Raw genomic sequence first — 19,572 nt, forward strand, 5'->3', positions numbered from 1 at the left:
ACAGCTCGGTACAGGCCCTTCGGCCCACGATGCTGTGCCACCTTTTAGCCTACTCCAGGATCAATCTAACCCTTCCCTCCCACATAGCCCTCCATTTCTCTATCATCCATGTGCCTGTCTTAAGACTCTTTTAAATAGCGCTAATATATCTGCCTCTATCACCCCTCAGAGTGCAGTCCAGGCTCCCACCTCTCTCTGCATTTAAACAAAACTGAACTCTAACATTCCCCCTCTATTTTACTCCAATCACCTTAAAATTACACCCCCTTGTATTAGCCATTTCTGGCCTTGGCCGACCACTCGATCCACATCTCCTATCATCTTTTACAATGCACATCCCCATCACATTAGCTCTCATCCTCCTTCACTTCGTAGTAGCTAGCACAAGACCATTACAGCCCCAGCGATGGGGATTCATTGCCGATGTTGTCCGTAAGGAGTTTGAAGATCCTCCTCCTGACGGCTTGGGTTTCCTCCAAGAGCTCCGATTTCCTCCCATGTATGCATTAGTAGAACAGTTGGTCACATGGGTACAATTGGCTGGCACAGTCTTATTGGGCCAGAAAGCCTGCAACTGTGCTGTATTTTTAAATTAAAATTAAAAAGAGAAATTCTTTATAGAATTTATTTAATTATAATTATTTCCACTGAGTAAACAAAGCCATAAATTTGCAAGAATCAACATATAGATTTGTGGATCAAAAATAATCCAAAAAGACTTTGTGCTCCCCAAATTTTGTACCTGCCCCATGACCCATATTTCAAAATTACCACTCCTGCACAGTTTTATTGGTAACGTACTCTCCGTGTGGGCCTTCTGCACCTTCTGGTAGAAGGGCTAAATAAACAGGGGTCACGGCTCCCTCTTCGGCAGTGCCGGGTGCATTGGGACCAGCCATATCAGTTTTCACCCAACCAGGGCAGCAGGCGTTCAAGAGGATCTTGTCTGCTGCTCTCTCCTTACTCAACCTCCTGGCAAGGATCTTGGAGAGGACAGTAAGCCCCAACTTTGTAACCCCATAGGCATGGGAGGGCCACCCCTGCTGGGAGTGCACCTCGTTTTTAGCATCTTCAACAAACTTCCTCATCAGCTCCACCAATTCTTCCTCCGTGATGGTCGTGCTGCGGAATTTCACCTGCAGTTCCGGGCTGCACTGCGACAGTGCTCTAGAACCAGCCATGCTGGATACATTCACCACCCGCCCTGCCAATTTAAAAGTTTGCAAAACGTTAGACACAAAGAACAAAAGAAAGAGTGAGATCATCTTTTCTCTCAAGTTAATCCTATTTTTTCTTTTGACCAAATTGGACACGAGATCCTGCAGATGCTGGAAATCCATTGCAATACACACAAAGTGCTGGAGGAACTCAGCAGGTCAGACACCATCTACAGAAAGGGATAAACAGTCAGTGTTTCAGGCTGGGACCCTTCATCGGACTGGGTTATTGTTCAAGCCAAATGCTCCAACTGCAGGCATGTCAGCTACTATGTCATATGACATGGGAGATCATGGTCTCATGACCATAATCGTTCTTGGCAAATGTTTCTACACATGTGGTTTGCCAATGCCTTTTAGTCAATGTCTTTACAAGATAGGTGACCCCAGCCATTATCAATAACCTTCAGAGTTTTGTCTACCCAACGTCAGCGGTCGCATAACCACTGCTGTGACATGCACCAGCTGCTCGTACAACCATCCGCCACTGCTCCCATGGCTTCATGTGACCCTCACTGGGAGGGGGAGGGGGGCCGGGTTGCTAATTGGGTGCTACACCTTGTGCAAGGGTGGCCTGGAGGTTAGCAGAGGGAAGGAGCACCTTATAGCTCCGTTGGTACAGACATATCTCCACCCTGTCACCCATGTAGGAATGTAGTTACCAAAACTACAGATCCTGACTGAGTTTGTATTTACATAGCAAAGTGGAACAGGTCTTTGATAATAAGTTAACATTGTCAGGATGTTCAGTCCAAGGGTCACTCACTAATTAATATATATATGTATGTATGTTAGAATAAAATGAATGTGTGTGTATATGTGTATGTATGTGTGTATAATATATATATATTATACACACATATATACATATACACACACACACACATATACACACACATTCATTTTTAGTGACACCTGTACTCCACCTTGTTAATGCAAATATCTAATCAGCCAATCATGTGACAACTCTGCATAAAAGCATACAGACATGGTCAAGAGGTTTAGTTGTTGTTCAGAGCAAACATCAGAAGGGGAAGTAAAATGATCTAAATGATTTTGACTGTGGAATGATTGCTGGTGCCAGACAGGGTGGTTTGAGTACCTCAAAAACTGCTGATCTTTCAGAATTTTCTAGAGTTTACAGAGTGCACATGGTGTGAAATACAAAACATTCAGTGAGCAGCATCTCTGTGGGCAAAAATAACTTGTTAATAGAACATAGAACAGTGCAGCACAGGAACAGGCCTTTTGGCCAGCAATGTTGTGCTGTCAATTAAATTAGCAATCAAATGGCTAATATCTTCTGCCTACACAATGCCCATATCTTTCCATTTTTCTCACATTAACGTACCTATTTAAACACCTCTTCAGTCTCTAACATTTCTGCCTCTACTGCCACCTCAGGTAGCACATCCCAGGCATCCACAACTCTTTAAAACCAACTTGCCCCTCACATCTCTTTTGAACTCACCTCCCTCACCTTAAATGTCTACCCTCTGTTGTTGGACATTTCAACCCTTGGCAAAAGATACTGTATGTCTACTCTATCAATGACTCTCAATTTTATAATCCTCCATAAACCTCCCCTTAGTCTCTGCCACTCCAGAGAAAACAACACAAGTTTATCCAAACTCGCATTATTAGACGTGCCCTCTAATCCAGCCAACGTCGTGGTAACATTCTTCTGCACCTTCTCCAAAACCTTGACATCCTTCCTATAATGTCATGACCCGAACACTATGCAATGCACCAGATGCGGTCTAACTAGTTTTATTAAGCTGCAACATACTTTCCTGACTTTTAAACTTAATGCTTCAACTACTAAAGACAAGAATGCCATATACCTTCTTAACCACTATCAACCTGTGTAGCAATTTTCTGGCTATGAATTTAGACCACAAGATCCCTCTGTTCATCAACACTGTTAAAGATCTTGCCCTGAACAGTGTACTGTCTCTTTTTGGCATGTGGCCAAGTGGTTAAGGTGTTCGTCTAGTTATCTGAAGGTTGTTAGTTCAAGCCTTGGCTGAAGCTGCATGTGTGTCCTTGAGCAAGGCACTTAACCACACATTGCTCTGCGACAACACCGGTGCCAAGCTGTATGGGCCCTAATGCCCTTCCCTTGGGCAACATCGGTGGCATGGAGAGGGGAGACTTGCAGCTTGGGCAACTGCCGGTCTTCCATAAAAAAAAACCTTGCCCAGGCTTGTGCCCTGGAGACTTTCCAAGGCGCAAATCCATGATCTATCGAGACTAGCGGAGGCCTACACTGTCTCTTTGCATTTGTCCTACCAAGGTGCAATACTTGGTATTTGGCCAGGTTAAACTCTTTCCCCACCCATATCTGCAACTGGTTTATATCCCGTTGTATTCTTTGCAGTATTCTACACTGTCCACAACACCACCAACCTTCATGTCCGCAAACTTACTAACTCACCCATCTACGTTTTCATCCAGGTATTTATATACGTCACATACAGTTGAGGTTCCAGTACAGATCCCAGCAAAACATCACTGATGACTAATCTCCAGTTAGAATAAGTCCCTTTGACCACTACCCCGTCTTCTACAGGCAAGCAAGTCCTGAATCCAAATGGCCAATTCACCATGGATCTTAATCTTTCGGATGAGTCTCCCAGAGGGACCTTGTCAAATACCTTACTAAAATTCATGTAGACATCATCCACAGATCTACCTTCATCACCCTTGTCACCTCACCAAACAACTCAATTAAGCTAGTAAGACATAGCTTCCCCACACCAAGCTATGCTGGCTGTCCCTAATTACACCATAGTTTTCCAAATACTTGGGTTTAGGGTTTATTTCCAAATAAACCCTATCCCCAAGAATTCTCTCGAGTAACTTCCTTACTACGAACGCAAGACTGACCAGTCTATAGTTTCTGGGATTAGCCCTGGTCCCCTTCTCGAACCAGCTACTTACCAGTCCTCCAGGACCCCGCCTGTGTATAGAGAGGACATGAAGTTATTGGTCAAGGCCCCAGCAATCACTTCCCTTACCTTTCTCAATAATCTGGGGTATATACCATCAGGCTCTGGGGATTTATCCACTGTAAAGCTCTTTAAAAGACACAACACTACCTCCTCCTTTACTTTGAAATGCCCTAGAATATCAATATGCTCAGTACTGATCTCCCCAGTCCCCACGTCCTTCTCCTTGGTAAATACGGATGGAAAGTACTCATTAAGGATCTCACCCATATCCCTCATATCCAAGCAAATGTTTCCCACCCCCCCAACTTTACCCTTGAGTGTCCTTACCTTCTCCCTGGTTATCCTCTTGCTCCTGGTACATATACAGAATGCCTTGGAATTCTCTTTAATCCTACTTGTCTTGGACTTTTTATGGCCCCTCTTGTCTTTCCTAATTCCCTTGAGCTCCTTTCTGGCTTTTTTTATAATCCTCAAGGGCTCTGTTTGATTCCAACTTCCTAAGTTTTACATTCTTTTCCGTCTTAACTAAATCCATCAGCTCTCTCAACATCCAAGGTTCTCTGACCTTGCCATCCTTGTCCTTTCTACAGACCAGAACATACCTGTCCTGAACTCTGTGCAATTGGTCACTCAACACCTTTCACATGTCAGATGTGGACTTGCCCCAAAACAGCTGTTCCCAAATAACTCTTCCTAATGCTCTTGTAGTTTGCCCTGCTTCAATTCAATATTTTCCCTGCCAGGTCCATAATTGTCCTTACTTATAACTATTTTAAAACTTAAGTAGTCAATGTTCCCTAACTATTAACCCACTGAAATGTCACTCACCTAGCCAGGCTCATTACCCAAACCACCAGGTCTAGTACATCCCCTCAAGTTGTTGAGCAATCTACATACTGATTTAAGAAACCCTCCTGACCTCCTGGATGCACCTAACAAATCCTGCCCCATTTAAGCCACCTGCATTCAGAAGGCCTAAGTTTATCCAGGAGAGTTGAAGATCCCCCCCCCCATGAAAACAACCCTATTGTTTTTACACCTTTCCTTAATCTGCCTTAAAGTGTTGGAACCCACGAGAAAAGTGGGGGGCACCGGAGTCCGAACGAAGGATCGGTCAATTTTAACTCACAGTGTTTATAGCGAGGCCGGTGGGGGCTTGTGAGTGTGTCCACCCTTGCCTGGGTGACGAGTCCACCATAGAAGAACGGTCTAGCTAAAGGACGGCGGGGTCATACCTGAATGGCCACAACAACACATCAACGGATCAAGAAAGTAAAGGAAGGTTTGCAAGACAATAGCTGTCAATTTGCAAGACAATCGCTCGCTCTCTCTCTCCAATTACAACAAAAGAACCAACAACTACCTCAGCCTACATGAACTGAACTGAACTTTATATTTTCCCATAATAATTCTTTATCCCCTAGACAATGATAGAGCTTGTTTATTATTGATTATTATTATACCCACTCTTTTAGGTTTAGTATTGCTAATGTGTATTATCTGTATATTTGCATTGTTGATATTGATTTGCATATTTTACTAATGAACACTGTTTTGAAAATAGTACCAGACTCCATCGGATACCTCTATTTTTGCTGGTAAGACACTCAGTTACAGGGTACATAACAGAATACAGATCTATAATTCCTTGAAAGTGATGTCACAGGTAGATAGGGTCATAAGAATGGACTTCATTATTCCAAGCATTGAGTCCAGAAGTTGGGATGCTAACATTGAAGTTGTACAAGATGTTGGTGATGCCTCATTTGGAATATTGTGTGCAGTTCTGGTCAGGAAAGATATCCGTAAGGCTGGAAGAGCGCAGAGAAAATTTACAAGGATGTTGTCAGGACCTGAAGACCTGAGTTGCAAGGGAAAGGTTGAAGAGGTTCGGACCTTACTCCTTCGAGCTTTGGAGAATGAAGGGAGATCTGATATACGGATACAAAATTATGGGGGCGGGTACAGGCAGGGTAAATGCAAGCAGGCTTTTTCCAGAGGTTGGGTGAGAGAAGAGCTGGAGGCCATGGGTTTAGGGTGAAATGTGAAAGTTTAAAGGAAACATGAGGGGGAAACATTTTATTTTTATTTACTTATTGAGATACACAGTGGAATAGGACCTCATGGCTCTTCGAGCCACGCTTCCCAACAACCCCTGATTTAACCCTAACTTAAACATGGGAAACTCACACAGGCATGGGGAGAGCACACAAGCTCCTTACAGACAGTGGGGGGGGGGGGAATTGAACCCAGGTTGCTGGTAATGTAAAGCACTGTGCTAGCCACTACGTCACCATGCTGCCAGTGGAAGTGGTGGGTGTAGGTTCCATTTCAATGTTTAAGAAAAACTTGGATAGGTACATGGATGTGAGGGGTATGGAGGGCAGTGGTCAGGGTGCAGTTCCATGGTACTGGGCAGAATGATGGTTCAGCATAGACTGGGTGAGCCAAAAGGCCTGTTTCTGTACTATAGTGTTCTATGACTCTATATGTCTCCCGTCAGACTGCTGAGCTATGGGAAAGGACCAGGGAAGTCAACACTGACTAGATGGGCTGAATGTCCAGCTTATCTATCAACTACTTTGAGGTTCCTTTTAAACATGAGCACAGTTGTATTCCACCACATGGGGGTACCGTATTCAAACAGGCTATATATTGGGACCAAAACAACACATTATTTTTGTGTTCATTTCAAAGTAACTTGGCTGCTTATTGTCAATTACAAGAAACCTCCTTACCAATTAGTTGCTGCCCAGTAAATGCACTCATTAAATCTTCTTGCAAGCAGTTGTTAGGATGGGAAACAGCTCTCTAGGGTGTGAGACAGCTGAACTCCCTGGCACCACCCAGATCTCATCACGCATGAAGCACCAGTAGTGTTTATTTTTAAGACTTGTGTAATAAATGCACCTTATTATTTTTTAGGTAGTGAATGGTAATATTACCTTGTGTGTTATGTGTGTGAGTTACACCTTGGTCCAGAGGAGTGTTGTTTCATTTGGTATACATGTGTATGGTTGAATGACAATAAACTGACTTGAACTTGAATAAGTACCATCTTAGAAGTCAAGAGCAAAATCCAAAAGTTAAGGACCCAATAGCTTAGCAACAGTTAAGTATATATTGAAATCTAGAAGGTTAGAGTGTAGAGCATGAAAGAAAATCTGACCTTATTTAGGAGAAGCAATATGGTTTGACTTTATGTGAACTCATAGAAGCTATTTAAGGTTCTGAATTTAAAAAAAAAACACTAAATAAAAGTATGTGAAATTGAAGTCAAATTTTTAAACTAAGATTTGTCATTGGTTTGATGTTCAGGATAGCGGATATAAACTAGAATTAAAATAAGTAGAAAATACTAATTGCAGGTATGCTGTGGGCTCAGTTATTCTTACATTTCTTAATGACTTTAAAAACTGTTCTAGTTGGTTAGTTGCACAAATATATTTTTTCAGTACAATAAATAATCAAACAGGTTTATGGAGGGGAAATATAATTGATTAGGGTAGTTGGCAGTCACTGACCAAATTGTGGGTCATGAATAACCATGGACAAACCCTCAAATGTTGTGACTGACACAGCAACTGTAAATGGCAAATATTTTTTAAAATGTCTTTATTCACAAGCATCCAGGGGAGACGAAGAGAATCTCACTCTCCTCACACATTGTTTTATACTTCCTCAACGCTAAACAGCCATTTCAATTGCTATAATCACCCTCTTAATTTTAAAAATAGCCAGGTACACTTTACAGAGCTTCACATTTCCAAAGGTAGTACATCCCAGCTAGCAGAACTTACTGAAAATGCAATTTGGGTTTGTCCCAAAAGCCTGAGTATGAACTCCAGACATGCAAAATACAGTATACCCTTTTGTTTTACTCGTGTTGAGGGATGGGTCCATGTACATACAACTATCTAGAAGGCTAAGTGACACAACAGACCGGTCCTGAAACATGCATTTAGTGACAGGGATACACCTTTTAACATTGTGCTAATAGTCCAAACATTAATTTGTCATCTTGCCCTATTGTAGTTCAATGGGACAGAATCCTAATGATTGGTTTCACTAGCCACAAAGTATCAGGTGGAAATTAAATATACAGATTTTATTTCCTTAAGACTGGTCCCAGAATGACCATGTTTATAGCAACGTGAAAACATGCCAATAATAAGGAAGAGAACTCAAGTAAACTTTTTTTTTGCTGAGTCAAGTGTACACCGGGGGTCACTGTACACGCGATAGTTGTTTTTAAAACGAAGTCCTAGAAGCCTTCAAATATCAGAGAGCCCAAAATGAACTGGGTAACTTAGCGCAATGAGTTGTACAGAAGCGAACTACGCGTTGTTGCATGAACTTCACTGTAACTTTTGCTCTTTCAAACCGAGGTTCTTCGACCTGAAACTTATCTCGGTCTTTTTTTTTTTGTTTGCTTTGGTCTGTGAACCCCGCTGACCCTCCTCCCTGGAATCATACTAACGGCATCTAAAAAGCATACCGAATGCCAAAGAGAGGTTAATTTAAAATCAAAGTGAACAATTTATAGTATTCAATCAGAGCTCACCGTGAGGTTTGATGATTGGGAGAAGTTCCGTGCACATATCCCTGGTGGCGAAGAAATTGGTGGCCATCGTCACTTCAGCTTGGGTGCCGAACGGGGTTGTATCTGCCACTTTGAAAGCGATGCCAGCGTTGTTGATGAGGACATCGATGCCTCCGTATTTCTCGAGCATGGTCGCTCTCAAATCTCGGATGCTCTGCAGGCTGTTGATGTCCAGCTGATGGAAGAGAGGCTTCAGCTGCTCCTGCTGCAGTTTCTCCACCGCCTGATGCCCGCGGCCCACGTCCCGGGCTGTCAGGTACACGTCCCCGTTAAACTGCCGGCACAGAGCCCGCACCACCTCCAGCCCGATGCCCTTGTTGCCTCCGCTCACCACCGCCACTCGCTTCGACATGATTCCACCAGCACGGGAGCTCGAGAATGCGCGACTGCAGCAGGTGCGAACTGATTGGTTGGAAACGTCAGAGTCGAATCTCAGAACTGGATACATTCCATCCGAGTGCGCAGGCGCTCCTGTGATACACCTCCCGACGACGTCTGGAACTTTTTCATTCAACCTTTTTTCTGTAATTATATTGTTTGGCGTCGGTTTTGTTTGATTATTTCTATTTGTTAGGTTATTGGTCATCTGTGGGTGTAATTTTTCATCGATTCTATTGTATTGCCTTATTCTACTGTGAATGCCCGCAAGAAGCAGAATCTCAGGATAGTATTTGGTGACGTACAGAATTCGATAATAAATTTATTTTGAACTTTAATTTGTTGTGTAGGCGCATTAATCAAGTTAAAAAGAATCAGAGTTCCCTTCTTAAACATGGAATTTCGCAACAGGAGGTTTCCGCAAAATAAGTTAGTTGTTTTATTCTGTTCGCATTGATATTGTGGTAAATTCCAATCGTCGAAAAGAAGGCTTAGGGCAAAAGTGTTTCTCAAATATCAGATTAATTGGGAATGTCCAAAGAGCGCTCTCCTGCATATACCGCCCAGATCGGAAGATTACATAACTGACTATCAAATTCCAAAACCAACTGAACAGAGGTTAAATTCTGAAAGGTTATAATTTCTGCCGAGTCATGGGATGGAATAATTAACAGGGATTAACATCGGCTTGGAGAATCCGAGTTTGTCCGAGTTTCCAACGCAAGCAGAATCATTTGTTTTAATGTTTTTCAAGTTAAAGTGTATTGTCGTTCAACCGTACGTGTGTATACAGGTACATAAAACAGCGTTCCTCAGTGACGAATGTGCAAAACACACGGCATATATCACGTACAGCACATGGTGTAGAATATATCAATACAATATTAACCGAAAGCGCGGGTTTTGCTGTTCGGAGCAGATCCCCCATATCCCCGCCCCAACTTTGGGCTTATCAGAGCGAAAATCACCTTTTAAAACATTTCAGTGTGAACGACTAAATCCTGTAGCCGTGTAGGCTGAAGCAGACATTGTGATTGGGTTGGGCAGGAAGTAGGGAAAGAAAGGGCATCAGCGATACAATGGCAGGCAAAGGTTTGGGAACCCCAAGAGATTTGAGCTCTCAGATAACTTTTACCAGGGTCTCAGACCTTAATTAGCTTGTTAGGGCTATGGCTCGTTCACAGTCATCATTAGGAATGGCCAGGTGATGCAAATTTCAAAGCTTTATAAATGCCCTTGTCCCAACAATCAGCAGCCATGGGCTCCTCTAAGCAGCTGCCTAGCACTCTGAAAATTAAAATAACTGATACCCACAAAGCAGGAGAAGGCTATAAGAAGATAGCAAAGCATTGTCAGGTAGCTGTTTCCTCAGTTCGTAATGTAATTAAGAAATGGCAGTTAACAGGAATGGTGGAGGTCAGATTGAGGTCTGAGTTCCGAGTGAACTGCTCGTAGGATTGCTAGAAAGGCAAATCAAAACCCCCATTTGACTGCAAAAGACCTTCAGGAAGATTTAGCAGACTGTGGAGTGGTGGTGCACTGTTCTACTGTGCAGCGACACCTGCACAAATATGACCTCCATGGAAGAGTCATCAGAAGAAAACCTTTCCCGCGTCCTCACCACAAAATTCAGTGTCAGAAATTTGCAAAGGAACATCTAAACAAGCCTGATGCATTTTGGAAACAAGTCCTGTGGACTGATGAAGTTAAAATAGAACTTTTTAGCTACAATGAGCAAAGGTATGTTTGGAGAAAAAAGGGTGCAGAATTTCATGAAAAGAACACCTCTCCAACTGTTAAGCATGGGGGTGGATCGATCATGCTTTGGGCTTGTGTTGCAGCCAGTGGCACGGGGAACATTTCACTGGTAGAGGGAAGAATGAATTCAATTAAATACCAGCAAATTCTGTAAGCAAACATCACACCATCTGTAAAAAAAAGCTGAAGATGCCACAGGGATCAGTGCTGGGTCCATTGTTATTTGTCATCTATATCAATGATTGCACTGCTCCTCGGAAACGCTGTCTCATTCTGCCCTGCAGAGCTGATGTATGGTTAGAATGATAATAAAGTTTTTGAATCTTGAATCTTGATCTGGATGATAATGTGGTAAATTGGATTAGCAGATTTATTGATGATACAAAGATTGGAGGTGTAGTGGACTGTGAGGAAGGTTTTCAAAGCTTGCAGAGGGATTGGGACCAGCTGGAAAAATGGGCTGACAAATGGCAGATAGAGTTTAATGCAGTCAAGTGTGAGGTATTGCACTTTGGAAGGGCAAACCAAGGTAGAACATACAAGGTAAATGGTAGGACACTGAGGACTGCAGTAGAACAGAGGGAATACAGATACAAAATTCCCTAAAAGTGGCATCACAGGTAGATAGGGTAGTAAAGAGAGCTTTTGGTACATTGGCTTTTATAAATCACAGTATTGAGTATAAGACTTGGAATGTTATGGTGAGGTTGTATAAGGCACTGGTGCGGCCAAATTTGGAGTATTGTGTACAGTTTTGGTCACCGAATTACAAGAACGATATTAATAAGGTTGAAAGAGTGCAGAGAAGGATGTTGCTGGGACTTGAGAAACTGAGTTACAGAGAGAGGTTGAATAGGTTAGGACTTTATTCCCCGGAGCTTAGAAGAATGAGGGGAGATTTGATAGAGGTGTATAAAATTATGATGGGTATAGATTGTGATGTGTGATGAGAAAACCAGGCTGAGATGGGGTCCAGAGTTGACTTCCCTGTGAACTATGCTGCTAATGAGAGAGGGAGAAGCAGAGGGGGGAGGCATCCTGCTGCAGATGCTGATAATGAGGGAGAGAGAGAGAGAGAGAGAGAGAGAGAGATGATTTAGTATTGTGGCTTCTTTGATAATTGTTTACTCCAAGGACACTTTGCCTGCTTGCGTGGATTCCTGCTGAGACAGCGAGGCGGTACCAGGTGATGGAGAGTTGATAGATGGCTGGTCCCCTGGCAAGTCTGCTCAGACACAGGCAGACTCACCACAGGACAGTGGAAGAGTATTGTGCACTCACACAAAGGTGGGGGTTCAGAGGATCGATTCGGGGGAATCGATCAGAGGCTCACAGTGTGTGAAGGCAGACCGGTGGGGGCTTGTGTGTGTGTCCACCCTCGCCTGGGTGACAGGCTCACCAGTGAAGAATGGACTGGCCTGGTACGGAGGGGTCACAGTCGGTGACCATGACAGGACAAGAGGAGAACGGAAGGTTCGTTCTCTCCCCCTCTCCCCCTCGCCCCCTCCTCTCCCCCCTCGCCCCCTCCTCTCCCCTCCCCCCAACAGCAACTACCTCAACCTGAACTGAACTCTGCACCATCATAAGACTATTCATTTAGCCCAGGCTTCAATACAGCTTGGTTTTGATTCCTATTTCCACACTTCTGTATATATTATTGCTAACCTTTTATATATATATTTGCATTTTTATAGTACTGTATTGCTTAGTTTACTAATAAACAGTATTAATTAAAGTAATATCGGTCTCCAACGTATTATTCCATTTCTGCTGGCTTGGTAACCCGGTCATGGGGTGCGTGACAAGATAATGTTATGAGTGATAAACAGACCTGATGGACAATGGGGTGCAGAGTTAACCATTCCCAACCCCCCTCCTGAGAACTATGAACTATTGCTGTTGTTATGCTGCTCATGATAGAGAGAGACGAAACACGGGCATGAACATTTGCTACAGATGAGAGAGAGACTGTTGATTTATTATGACTCTTCCTGGATTATTTACATTTTTGCTGCAAGGACATTATGTTGCTTGTTAACATTCCTCAGTGGACTGCAGGAGTGACTTGATTTGATGGACACAGTAATTCAGAATTGATGGATAGCTGAGACCCCATTAGTAGTGTTATGAACCCCATAACTGGGTCACTTACCAGCAAAGATAGAGAGGTCCGTTGAAGTCTGATGGTACTATTTTTAACAGTATTTATTAGGGAAAATGCACAAAAATAATATCAATGCAAACATACAGATAATATACATCATCAATGCTAAATCTAAAAGCACGGGTATAATAATAATCAATAAGAAATAGCTCTATCGTTGTCTGGGGGATAATGTATTGTCCGATGGAAATATAAGAGTCACTCAGTTCATTCAGGCTGCAGCCTTTGGTTGGAGTCAAGAGAGAGATTTTTAAGAAACTTGCCAGCTTTCCCTTTTATGATTTCGATCCTTCGGGAGTCCCGTTGGGGTGGCCGTTCACTTGTGGCCTCTCCTTTAGCTAAAGCCGTTTTTCCGTGGTAAGGCCGCAAATTCCCAGGCAAGGGAAAAGGACGCACGCAAGCCCCCCACCGGCTGTCGCTATTAAACGCTGTCACGGGATTGCTAGCATTTCTCCTGGTGCATCTAAAGGGGTTGTTCCCCAGACCCTCTTTTATCCTTACTCACGGGGTCTCAGATGTCAATCAGGTTGGGATGATGCAATCCCTCAACCAGCCCACTCTGGTCGTCCCCTGAGGGGCTTCAATGAATAGTACAGTACTCAATACACAATCCCATCTCCAAGAGACAATGGCCGTTATCTGTGGCTTTGTCTTGCTGAGGCCAGGACACATTCCAAAACCTTGAGGATTCTCTCTCATTTCCTGGATCCCAGACCCGAATTAATAGTGATCTTGCGATTCTCAAGAAGGAGGGGGGTGAGTTTGTACCCTTCGGCCCCTCAGAGTTGTGGCACATTCGTAACAGTAGGGATAAAAGACAGGTCTGGAGAGACACCCTTCAGACACACCAGTAGACACTGATTGAGTGTTGGAACCCACAGAAAGGTGGGACTTTCGGAGACTGAATCAGGCGATCGGTCAGTAAAGCTCACAGTGTTACAGCAGGGCTGGTGGGGACTTGTGTGCATGTGTCCACTCATGCAAGAGTGACGAGTCCACCACAGAAGAATGGTCTGGCTGAAGACCAGAGGGGTCATAACTGAATGACCACAACGATACGACGGATTAAGAAAACAAAGGAAGGTTTGGCTGCTGTAGCTGTTATCTCTCTCTCCCTCTCTCCCCCTCCCTCTCCCTCTCCCCCTCCCCCTCCCCCTCCCCCTCCCCCTCCCCCTCCCCCTCCCTCTCTCCCCACAACAAGCATAACTACCTCAGCACTCTTGAAATGAACTGAACTTTATACTTTTCTATGACAATTCATTTAGCCCCAGACATCGATAGAGCTTGTGTTATATGTATATTTGCATTATTGGTATGTTTTGCTTATTTTACTAATAAACACTTTTGAATATAGTACCACCAGACTCCAACGGATACATCTATCTTTGCTGGTCTGACACCCAGTTACGGGGTACATAACAATAGAGTGAATGCAAGCAGGCTTTTTCCACCGAGGCTAGGGGGAAGAAAAACCAGAGGACATGGGTTAAGGATGAAGGGGGAAAAGTTTAAAGGGAACATTTGGGGAGGTTTCTTCACACACAGAGTGGTGGGAGTGTAGAATGAGCTGCCAGATGAAGTAGTAAATGCGGGCACACTTTTAACATTTAAGAGAAACTTGGACAGGTACGTGGATGAGAGGTGTATGGAGGGATATGGTCTAGGTGCAGGTCAGTGGGACGAGGCAGAAAAATGGTTCGGCACAGCCAAGAAGGGCCAAATGGCCTGTTCCTGTGCTGTAATGTTCTTTGGCTCTACGAAAAGAGGATGGTTTCTACAACACACCTCACCTAAACACACCTCAAAACCCACAATGGACTACCTCAAGAGACACAAGCTGAAGGTTTTGCCATGGCCCTCACAGTCCCCCGACCAAAACATCATCGGAAATCTGTGGATAGACCTCAAAACAGCAGTGCATGCAAGACGGCAGAAGAATCCCACAGCACTAGAAGCCTCTTGCAAGGAAGAATGGGTGAAAATCCCCCAAACAAGAATTGGAAGACTCTTAGCTGGCTACAGAAAGCATTTACAAGCTGTGATACTTGCCAAAGGGGGTGTTACTAAGTACTGACCATGCAGGGTGACCAAACTTTTGCTTCAGGCCCTTCTCCTTTTTTGTTATTTTGAAACTGTAGAAGATGGAAATAAAAAAGTAATCTTGTTTAAAATATTAAAGAAATGTGTCATCTTTAACTTTATGCCTTTTGGAAATCAGTTCATCTTTTACCCGCTTAGCTATTCACAGTAACAGAAATTTTGACCAGGTGTGCCCAAACCTTTGCATGACACTGTAGATAAATCTGTGCTGCACGCTAACACAGCCAGCAGCCCAGTTTGCTAACTTGGTAATTTCTCAAACAAATGTTAGTCTTAAAACTTCCAACTGCAAAAGAAAAGCTACCAAATATTTTACTATGGCTCCATATTGCAGTGCTTTTTATATTAACATTCCATTTTAAAGGGAGCTGTAAAGTTATAGTTTTATCTCTTTTCTCCATTTCAGTAATTTATAGTATACATAGCAGCAACCATACGAAGGTTGCGCGTGAAAAAAAAATTCAAATTTATTGTAGTAGGTGTACATGGCAAGGATATAATGCCTCTTTTTTCAGCAGCAGCACAGTAACTTACAAGAGCAATACATATAAAATATCCGAGGAACTAAGCAAGTCAGGAAGCATCTATGCAGGGGAATAAACAGTCGATATTTATAACCATATAACAATTACAGCACGGAAAGGGGCCAAGGCCTTCCATCAGGACTGAAAAGGAAGAGGGAAGAAGCCAGAACATTAAGTTGAGGTGGGGAAGGAATACAAACCTGCCGGTGATAGGCGAGGAGGAAGGTGCGGGGCTGAGGGAGGGGCAATGAAGTGAGAAGCTGGGAGGTGGTAGGTGGAAGAGGCAAAGTGTTGAAGAAGAAGGAATCTAATAGGAGAGGGCAGTGGACAGTGGGAGAAAGGAAAGGAGAAGGGGCACAGAAGGAGATGACTAGCCAGTGAGGAGAAGGAATAAGAGGGGAACCAGAATGGGAAATAGCAAAAGAGAAATGGGTGAAGGTGGAGAAATTACCATGAGTTACAGAAATCAATGTTCATACCATTAGGTTGGAAGCTATGGAGACAGAACATGTGGTGTCGTTCCTCCAGTCTGAGAGTGGCCTCACCGTGGCAGTAAAGATTGCCGTGGACTGACTTGCCAGAATGGGAATCAGAATTTAAATGGCTGGCCAACAGGAAATGGAGCTTTTTGTGGCAGAAGGAGTGAATATAATCATAGACAAGGGCCGGCTGTGGTTGTCAGGATTCCCAACTTGCCGTTGTCCTATCTCAGTAGGTGCCATCCCATCACACAAGGCTCAGTATAACATCTCTCTCAAATATTTCCACACTATTTCCCACATTAAGCAAAAAGACAGGAAAGGAATTAAAATAAAGCAGTAAGTACTCAAAACCCAAGAGTATGTGATCTGCGGTCTCCCACTTCTTTGCCAGAGAACTCGTGATGGCTTTTCAAAGTCAAAGTGAATTTTATTATCAGAATACATGTATGTCACCACAAACAACCCTATGGATGTACTCAGCAAATCTATAGAATAGTATCTGTGACAGGAACAATGAAAGATTAAGTAACGTGCAGAGGACAACAAGCTGTGCAAATGCAAATATAAATAGCTAGCAACAAATAATGAGAACATGAGATGAGAAAACGAGTCCTTAAAGTGAGATCATTGGCTGTGGGAACATTTCAATGGATGGACAAGTGAGTGTAGTTATCCCCTTTTGTTCAGGAGCCTGATGGCAGAGGGCAAGTAACTGCTCTTGAACCTGGTGGTGCAAGTCCTGAGGTTCATGTACCTTCTACCTGATAGCAGCAGTGAGTAAAGATCATGGCCTGGGTGGTGAGGGTCTCTGATGGTGGATGCTGCTTTCCCAAGACAGCATTTCATGTAGAGTACTCAATAGTTGGGAAGGTTTACCCATGATGTACTGGGGTGAATTCACTACCTTTTGTGGAATTTTTCATTCAAAGTCATTCCCTTTCATTTTAAATGCTGTTACCCCAAAGTTTCAAACTTATTTTTCATGCACAGAAACATGTTCATTATTGTTTTGTTGAGGTATAGCATAGAATAGGCCCTTCCGGTCCTTCGAGCCATACAGCCCAGCAATCCTCAGATTTCACCTTAGCCTAATCATGGGACGATTTACAATATACAAACCTCCCTTCCAGTACATCCTAGTACTGCGTGAGGATACCAGAACACCCAGAGGAAATCCATGTAGTCACAGGAAAAATGTACAAACTGCTTACAGCCAGCTGCAGGAATTGAACCATTTTCACCTGTGCTGTAAAGTGTAGTGCTAACTACCAGCACTACTGTTAATTGGGACCAGTACATTTCAGCCCAGTTAAGAGACTGCCCCAATTATCCGAAGTTTCATAGAAATAGATAAAAGAAGTATAAAAAGAAAAAAAAACTACGGTCTATCTAGTAACAAATTATGTATTTAAGAGAGATACAGAATAAATTAGAACAGTTCTATAAAACTATGTATTAGTTCCTAATAGTCATAGACGAAGGAATTCACCCAGTGTTTGCTGCTATGGCCCTGTCTCACCAAACTACCCAACTCTACTTGATAGCCGATCCCTTGCACAAACACACACACCACACTTTATCTACCAGTTCAACTCCCCACCATGTTCTTTGATACATCATAGTCATTGACCCAAACAGATCCAAATGTTCAAGGCTACGATTTAAAGGTACAATTTAGTGTCAGAGAAATGTACACAATATACATCCTGAAATACTTTTTCTTTGTAACCGTCCATGAAAACAGAGGAGTACCCCAAAGAAAGAATGACAGTCAAATGTTAAAACCCCAAAGTCTCCCCCCACCGCCAAGCTCTATCCTCCTGCGCATAAGTGGCAGCAAGCAACAATCCCCCCTACCCCACCGGCAAAGAAAAGCATCAGCACCTGCCAACGAGCGCTCAAGTGTGAGCAAAGCAACGATAAAGACAACAGACTTGCAGTTACCCCAAAGACTACATTGTTCAGCCAGCATTCAACATACCACAGGTTCTCTCTCTCCCTAATAAGGGAGAAAGCGGTATCTCCATTTTCATGTGAGTGGAGAGACATAATAAATGACTCACTTGGTTACGATGTAAAAAATCTGCCACATCGGTATTTGTTTTGAGGTCTGTGCCCAAAGATCAATCACAAGTCTCTGGGTACACAGCCACAGATATTCCGACTCTCCCGACGACACATGGGTTTCCTTTCATGACACCAACCCTTGATCCGCACGTCTCCAGAGCCCCAAGATCCTAGGCTTCCAAAGCCAAGCCGAATACTTAGGCCGAGACCTTGGCGTGCTGAACAACAATGGCCGGATATGAAACCCCAAGAGCGGGTCTCATTCCCACAAAGAACTGTAGTCAGCGTGTAACTCCAGGTCAGGGTCTTCAAAAGAACCCTAAAAGGGAAAAATAGAGATATTAAAGATGGAAATAGAGCTGTTTCCAAAGATGCAAGCAAAGGAGTCACCGTTTAATTCCATCATCACTCCACTCTGCTTCCTAAGTTGTAACTCTTAGAAATATTCATCTCTTAGCCTGCTGAGGTCACTGGCCATGTGGTGAGTCATGAGTATATCCCAGACAAACCCACTAATGTTGCAACTGACTAAAACTGAACTCCACCAAAGCTATAACTAGGAAATATAAAATAAGTCTTTATTCACAAACCTTAAGGAGAAAGACAGAGAAAGTCCAGGGGAATCCATGCGAATCTCACTCTCCTAACACAATGTTCTTCAACACAAAGATACCAATAAATGGTTAGCTGTAGTTTCAAATGCTATAATCACCTAATTAACTTTATCATTTTGACTATAATTATGTAAATTTTACAGAATTACATATTTGCAAGGGTGGTACTTCTGAACTAGTAGAACCTGTTTGAAAATTGCCGGTTCCAAAAGCTTCTGAGTCTAAATTACACAAAATGCTGTCAGATCTCCAGCCGAATGAACCAATTGGAAGTCCATGCTTAAACCTGGAATTTCACACCAGGTGTTCATATGTTCTGCAAAATTTTAGCTGTTCTATTCCATCCATTTTGGTTTTGTGTTTCCAATTGCAATGACAACTTAGAGCAAAAGTATTTTCAAACACAAAATGTTGGTGGAATGCAGCAGGCCAGGCAGCATCTATAGGAAGAAGTACAGTCGACGTTTTGGGCCAAGACCCTTCGTGATTCCTGACTTTATATTCCATCTGGGTAGCCTCCAACCTGATGGCATGAACATTGACTTCTTTAACTTCCATAAATGCCTCTCCTCCCCTTCTTACCCCATCCCTGATTTATTTATTCCCCCCTCTTTTTTTTCCTCTCTCTGCCCATCACTTTTTGCCTGTTCTCCATCTTCCACTGGTGCTCCCATCCCCCTTTCTTTCTCCCTAGGCCTCCCATCCCATGAT

At 43.2% G+C, this 19,572-nt stretch overlaps 1 protein-coding gene across 1 annotated transcript; it reads right to left on the reverse strand.

Moving 5' to 3' along the window:
• Nucleotides 1–623: 623 nt before the first annotated feature.
• Nucleotides 624–9,201, reverse strand: LOC132393513 (carbonyl reductase [NADPH] 1-like). Its single transcript, XM_059968857.1, has 2 exons — nt 8,736–9,201; nt 624–1,204 (listed from the first exon to the last, which is right to left on the reverse strand). Exons 1-2 carry the CDS (start codon nt 9,124–9,126, stop codon nt 768–770), a joined length of 828 nt encoding a protein of 275 aa, XP_059824840.1. The 5' UTR covers nt 9,127–9,201; the 3' UTR covers nt 624–767.
• Between the last annotated feature and the right edge of the window lie 10,371 nt (nt 9,202–19,572).

This window comes from Hypanus sabinus, chromosome 4, assembly GCF_030144855.1.
Source record: "Hypanus sabinus isolate sHypSab1 chromosome 4, sHypSab1.hap1, whole genome shotgun sequence".
In the NCBI taxonomy this organism is placed as follows: Eukaryota; Metazoa; Chordata; class Chondrichthyes; order Myliobatiformes; family Dasyatidae; genus Hypanus; species Hypanus sabinus.

Excerpts from the sequence above, each read along its gene's own strand:
- LOC132393513 (XM_059968857.1), bottom strand. The coding sequence starts at position 9,126 with ATGTCGAAGCGAGTGGCGGTGGTGAGCGGAGGCAACAAGGGCATCGGG. Across the intron at positions 1,205-8,735 it reads CCCAATCATCAAACCTCACG|GGCGGGTGGTGAATGTATCC; the intron begins GTGAGCTCTGAT and ends TTAAATTGGCAG.